The 7,396-nt window shown below is 32.7% G+C and overlaps 1 protein-coding gene and 1 pseudogene across 1 annotated transcript; both read right to left on the reverse strand.

Annotated features, from left to right (window-relative positions):
* Nucleotides 1–1,990: 1,990 nt before the first annotated feature.
* LOC114405645 lies at nt 1,991–3,611 on the reverse strand (annotated as a pseudogene).
* Nucleotides 3,612–4,131: 520 nt separating this feature from the next.
* On the reverse strand, nt 4,132–6,693 carry LOC114405936 (anthocyanidin 3-O-glucosyltransferase 5-like). Its single transcript, XM_028368462.1, has 2 exons — nt 5,665–6,693; nt 4,132–4,735 (listed from the first exon to the last, which is right to left on the reverse strand). The coding sequence occupies exons 1-2, from the start codon at nt 6,641–6,643 to the stop codon at nt 4,257–4,259; spliced, it is 1,458 nt and encodes a 485-aa protein (XP_028224263.1). The 5' UTR covers nt 6,644–6,693; the 3' UTR covers nt 4,132–4,256.
* Between the last annotated feature and the right edge of the window lie 703 nt (nt 6,694–7,396).

Here is a 7,396-nt window from a genome sequence, read left to right on the forward strand (position 1 = left end):
GCTTTCGTAAAATTCTCATAACCTTAAATAAGCATATTTCACTTAATATGGGTGAGAATGAAGAGAAAAAAAGAAGAAAGTCAAGTCCTATATGATTCCGTAAGGCTTCCATAACTTTTCCGTAAATTACGAAAGAAGGGAGGGTGAACTTATCAAGTTGGGGGTGCAAATAACAATTTTCAAATTTTTGAATTTGGGCCTTCCAAAATAGTTTCGTAGCAGGGTTGCTTATGGAGGAAGCATCCCAACTCGCCTGGGCGAGTTGGGTGGCAACCTCCTCCCCCCTTTTCCTATAAATCGGCGAAGGGAGGCTATTCCAAAGATCCCTAACCCCCCATGCTATGCATTTCAGCTGTTTTGGGTGAAAAAAATTTGTTTCCGTGAAGAAAATCCAAGTCGAGGTTCTTCCGTAACGCTTCCGAGACATTTCCGTGAGCAAATTCGTGAAGGTTTTCCGTCGTTCTTCACCGTTCTTCATCCGTTCTTCGTTCGTTCTTCGTTCTTCAACGGGTAAGTTTTCGAATCCGAGACTTTCAATTCATTTCTTGTTTTTTTAGCTTTCATCTTCATTTCGTTCATTTTTGGTTTTCTTTTCTTCCGTTTTTAACGAGCTTTTACCGTTTATTTAAACCGTTTTCTCACCTAGTAAATGATAAAATGAATTTCAACCGATCATTTGTGTTGTAATCTCGTTTAATCACTGTTAAAACAAAATCTAACCGATCGTTCACACTGTAACCACGGTTAAACCAAAAAAGGCAAAATAATAATAAAATAATCAAAATATCTTAAAAAATAATAATAAAATAATCAAAATATCTTGAATAAAATAATCAAAAAAATCAATCCAACGTTTTTCTTTGGGAGTTTCCTTGAATGAATTGACTAATAACTAAAGTGAAACTAAAGCTAAAATCAACATACAAATCAAGCTTTGTCCGCAAAAAATCACTAAAAACCTTTTTAAGGTCCAATGCCTTAAACGGTCCTCTTTGCTTTTATCGGTTAACATGGACCGTTCAAAAGCATAAAATCAACATGTAACTTTACCGCTTTTGCAAAAACTATGTAGGTCTGATTTCCTCATCGCAATTGAGGATACGCAGGAGCAAAAGCCCTGCTTTTGTCGACCACCCCAAGAGATCGTTAATGGTCCAATGCCTTAACGTTTCTCTACTTTCAAAAACCAAGAGATCGTTAATGGTCCAACGCCTTAATGTTTCTCTTCTTTCAAAATCAAAAGATCATTTAATGGTCCAATGCCTTAAACGACATTTGTTCAGTCAAAATATATCTTGCAAAAAAAGATAAGAACAACTTAACCAACGTTCAGTTCTCAAAGAACTACGTAGGTCTGATTTCCTTGTCGCAATTGAGGAATACGTAGGAGCGAGGGAAACACCCTTGTCAACCACAAAAAGATAAAAAATACAAAAGGCATAAAAAGACATAAAAACGTAAAAAAAATGGGAAAATAAAACAAATTGAAGTCATATTTGCACACTTGATTAAAGGCTGTCGTCCCTTGTGACGGACGCGTGGGGTGCTAATACCTTCCCCGTGCGTAAATACAACTCTCGAACCTTTCACACTTAAAGTTCGTGGACCACACCTTTCCGGTTTTTTCAACGTTTTCCTCGAATAAACGTTGGTGGCGACTCCGCGCATTTTCCTCCCATGGAATACGCACCCGTGAGCCCCGCGTCACCCTCCCGCCGAAGGGTAGGTTATGTCATCATGAATATAACCTAAAAATTCACATGAAAGTACGGTAAAAAAAACCTAATTATCACCTTCAACCCTTAAATTTTCTTTCCCAACTACCAAGTCGACCTTATAACTCTTTTATTTTATTAATTACAAACACAATTAATCTTACAATATTTGACCATTTAAATATTAAATAGAAATTAGCATTAATTTAAAACAACCAACAAATTAAATTGTTAATTTTCATCATGAGTACCACTAAACAAACAAATAAAAATACTAGTTTGTAAGGAATAAATTTAAATCATAAAAGTTCAAATAAAGCAGTAATAATGATTGTTTATTCTAGAATAGAATTTCCTTTTACCAAAGTGAGTACTTATTTTAACCACCACAAATGAGTTATCACATCCCATTTGAGTGAGTGATTTTTGAAAGTGCTAAATAAGAAGGACCATCATGAGACCAAGCTCTTTCTGCTAATTGCTTAAGCTCTTTAGCCCTTTCCCTCATTACACACCCTTCTTTGTCATCCTTATCCATTATCTTCCTTATTGCTTTTGATAACTCCTCCCTTCCAACCATATTGGTAGATGGTGACACCTATACTCGAATTGCATTGCCAACTTCCTCCATTAGCATCGTAGCATTCATCATTTGCTCTGCAAAAAGAGGCAATCCAATTATTGGCACCCCACATGAAACACTCTCTATTAATGAGTTCCACCCACAATGAGACACAAAACCACCAATAGATGGGTGCTTCAAAATATCCAATTGTGGTGCCCAATCTGTGATCACAATTCCATTGGTTTGTATGCGGTAGAACTCATCAGGAAAAGAATTTGATGGTTCATTATTAGACCCAAGGGTAGTTCCGGTTTCTCCAAGAGGTGCACCTACAATTCAACATATAAATTAATAATTATATGATGAAAACTCAAGCACAATATAAAAATTACTACGATGGTACTCTAAAACATCAATTCTATATCATTAAGGGAAAAAGGGAACTAATTAATTCTACAATAGAATAATATATGATATAATAGTTCTGATGATAATTAATTTCAAAAGTCTCACTCTAGTGAAAATACTTGCGTACGTGTGAAAGTGAGAAAAACTAATATCAATCATAAATAAGGTCAATACTTAAAAATTCATGTAATCATCAAATCTAAAAAATATCACAAAAGAAAAATTAAATCTGTAAAAGTATTATCATATTTAATAAAATCTCAATTATCATGTTATTATTTTTTAAAATTATCATTAATCAATTATTATCATCATCATAATTATTATTGTCACCATCATCGTAATTATCATAATTTTTGTCAACATAATTATTACTATCAACATAATTACCATCATACGACCAAGATAAGCAGTGATAATAATAACAACTATAATCATCAATTAATCTCACATGTCAACTTAACTTGATCCACTTCTTGACTTATTGAATTATGCAATCCAACTGACTTATTTTATTAAGTAAACGAAACCATCTAGTATCCATATATATATATATATATATATATATATATATATATATATTGATTGAGAGTTTGAGACTCCCAACAAGTCTGAAAAAACACAGGCACAATTAGGTGATTCTGCCTTAATTATAATAAATAAATAAATAAAATGTCACACTGTACCAACTCACCTGCTGTGAGATAGTTGCCAGTGCCAGCTTTGGTGACAGGTGGGCGCACAGACCAAACAAATTTATTTCCACTCAGCTCCAACCCCAAAGCCATCTCTTTCATTTCCACAAATGACATTGTGTATCCACTCCCAAGTGACACATACACCACAAACTCTTCTTCTTGTTTGTCCAGCCACTCAAAAACATCACCTATTTTCCCCTCATTGTTAGGTGTATAATTAGCCATATAATTAGCCCTTAATTATAACTAATCAATTTGTATTTGATAGAATATATTATCAGAATATATGATAAGATATTCTATCAGTATTCTTAGCCTAGTTAATCAATTTGTATTTGATAGAATATATTATCAGAATATATGATAAGATATTCTATAAGTATTCTTAGCCTAACTTTACGCTTGTAATTTTGTATATAAGCTAATGATGCTTAATGAATTATTCGAGGAAACAATTTCTTTCATTAACAAAATATATTCCCATATATCTTAACAGGAAGCAATCCAAGTACAAAGTTGATAATGAGTTCAAATATGTAATTGATTATAAAAATATTAATTTAGTTCAAAGGATTAGGGTCTTAAATGAAATGAATGATTAATAAATTAATTCATTGAGGATTCATACAATCAATTTGATCGTGCAAATTATATGAAAATGATTACTTTTCATATCAATCTATCACAAACAGATGATCATTGAGTACCACTAAACATAAAGGTTCAAACAAACAAACAGAAATACTAGTTTGTAAGGAATAAATTTAAAAGATAAAGGTTCAAATAAAACACTAATAATAATTGTTTATTCTAGAATAAAATTTCCTTGTACCAAAGTGAGTACTTATTTTAACCACCACAAATAAGTTATCACACCCCATTTGAGTGAGTGATTTTTGAAAGTGCTAAATAAGAAGGACTATCATGAAACCAAGCTCTTTCTGCTAATTGCTTAAGCTCTTTAGCCCTTTCCCTCATTACACATCCTTCTTTGTCATCAGTATCCATTATCTTCCTTATTGCTTTTGATAACTCCTCCCTCATGTTGGTAGATGGTGACACCTCTACTCGAATTGCATTGCCAACTTCCTCCATTAGCATTGTAGCATTCATCATTTGCTCTGCAAAAAGAGGCAATCCAATTATTGGCACCCCACATGAAACACTCTCTATTAGTGAGTTCCACCCACAATGAGACACAAAACCACCAATAGATGGGTGCTTCAAAATATCCAATTGTGGTGCCCAATCTGTGATCACAATTCCATTGGTTTGTATGCGGTAGAACTCATCAGGAAAAGATGGTTCATTATTAGACTCAAGAGTAGTTCCGATTCCCCCTTCCTCACCTGCATTGGTAATAATTTAAAAATTGTCATATACGATTATTTTAATAATTCAAATTCTTTCACGTTTTAGAAAATTTCCTGTCGACTAATATGGCTATATCTATGTCAAGAAACTTAACTTAAACATATCCAAGAGGTGCACCTATAATTCCACATATAAATTAATAATTATATGATGAAAACTCAAGCACAATATAAAAATTACTACGATGGTACTCTAAAACAGCAATTCTATATAATTAAGGGGAAAATGGAACTAATTAATTCTACAATAGAATAATATATGATATAATACTTCTGATGAATAAATAATTCAATTATTAAAATTTAAAAAATGAATTATCTTCATATATATAGTCTCACTCTAGTGAAAATACTTGCCTACTTGTGAAAGTGATAAAAATTAATATCAATCATTAGGTCAATACTTAAAAATTCATGTAATCATCAAATCTAAAAAAATATCACAAAATAAAAATTAAATCTTTAAAAATATTACCATATTTAATAAAATCTCAATTATCATGTTTTTATTTTTTAAAATTATTATTAACTAATCATTATCACCATCATCGTAATTATCATAATTTTTGTCACCATAATTATTATAATCAAAATAATTACCTTCATCCGATCAAGATAAGCTGTGATAATAACAACTATAATCATCAATTAAATAATCTCACATGTCAACTTAACTTGATCCACTTCTTGACTTGTTAAATTATACTATCCAACTGACTTATTTTATTAAGTAAACGTTATGACCAGCATTTATTTTGTCATCTCTGTCTAGATCAAGATGCATTATATATATATATTGATGGAGAGTTTGAGACTTCCAATAAGTCTGAAAAAACAGTCACAATTAGGTGATTCTGTCTTAATTATAATAAGTAAATAAAAAATGTCACACTGTACCAACCCACCTGCTGTGAAATAGTTGCCGGTGCCAGCTTTGGTGACAGGTGAGCGCACAGACCAAACAAATTTATTTCCACTCAGCTCCAACCCTAAAGCCATCTCTTTCATTTCCTCAAATGACATTGTGTATCCACTCCCAAGTGACACATATACCACAGACTCTTCTTCTTGTTTGTCCAGCCACTCAAAAACATCACCTATTTTCCCCTCATTGCTACCATTAGGGCCTCTTTGATCCCTTACTAGAGGCCCAACCGGGTACACGGGCACCTTGGTAATAATGTGTCCACTACCAAGTGCTTCAAGTGTCTTTGGCTCCAACTCATGAAACGTGTTCACAAATATCCCATCAGCCAGTGCTGCCCCTTCACACACGCCAACAAATTCATGGTAGACCCTTTGTGTCCTGTCACGCAACATAGGAATCAAATCAAGGGGGTGAACGGATTTGCAACCTGGGATTGAGATCGGTTTGCTTTCAATGCTATATTCTCCTTCTATTTCTTTATCCAAAGTGGGGCATTGAAGACTAAGTGCAATGACCCATGCATTGGTTGGTGCAAAAGCAAATATGGGTAGGTTTAGGTTTTTGGCTAGAGGTATAACTTGGCTGAAGAAGAAGTCAGTGATGATCATGGTTGGGTTTAGGTTCATGGTGGATATTGTAGACATAAAAAGTAGTGGGATTTCATGCATTATAATTGCTAGTTTGGTTTCTAAGGTGTCATGAGGACTAACATGGATGGAGAGATCAATAGGGGGGAGTTGAATTAGATCGAAAAGGTTTTCCTTTATGGCTGATTGGAGAATTTGTGTCTCAGCTTTTGATGGAGTAGAGGTTTTGATTGAACCATAAAAGAAGGTGAGTTTGGAAATGATTTTGTGAGTGACTAAACGCTTGGCAAGTTCTAGGGCAGGGATTATGTGACCTATTCCTGGTGAAACAAGGAGAAGAGCATGATGATTATTGTTTGAGATGGCCATGAGATGGGAATTGCTTGAATGGGAATTGGGAAAGGGAATCAATGGAGGATTGAGCTAGGCAGAGATGCTTATTTGGTAATATTTATTTTTGAGATAGTCAGAGAGAAAACGAAGGCAAACGATATTGGAGGAATGGTGTGCATTATTGGAGGAATGATGCTTATTTGCTCGTGTTATTTATTTTTTGGTTTTTTTTATCTTTTCAGCTTTTTCACAATAATTTGTAGACATTGATCGTGACTTCACGTATATTTTTGTAGCAAGAAGTCAGATGGGGATGATGAGGGGTCTAAAAGGTGGCAAGACATGAATGTGATGTGTCAGAGGTCGGAGTGGGGATGATGGATCAATAATCGCTTAGATGCAGAGTGTGTGTTAAGAGAAAGCAAAGGCGTGAGCTTTATCAAATGGGGTATTTTTATTTTTGATTTTTTTATATGTGAGTTGTTTTTAAATTATTTTTAAAAATGAAATAAATAATAATAAGTATTATGACTTTTGAATTACAAGTTATATTTAACTTAACTTATAAAATTATTTATGACTTAAGTTTAAAATTATTTTTTATTTACAACTTTAAAGTTATAAATAATTTTTTTATTTTATACTTTAAATGGTAAATTTTTTTATAACTTTAAAATTGTAATATTTTTTTTACATGTTTTAGGTTTTACTAATTACCTTTATTTTATTGTATTTTGTTTTCAATTTTAAAAAATTATAAATAATTTTATTTATTTAATTATTAAATAA

The sequence above is a fragment of the Glycine soja genome, chromosome 3, assembly GCF_004193775.1.
Source record: "Glycine soja cultivar W05 chromosome 3, ASM419377v2, whole genome shotgun sequence".
NCBI lineage: Eukaryota > Viridiplantae > Streptophyta > Magnoliopsida > Fabales > Fabaceae > Glycine > Glycine soja.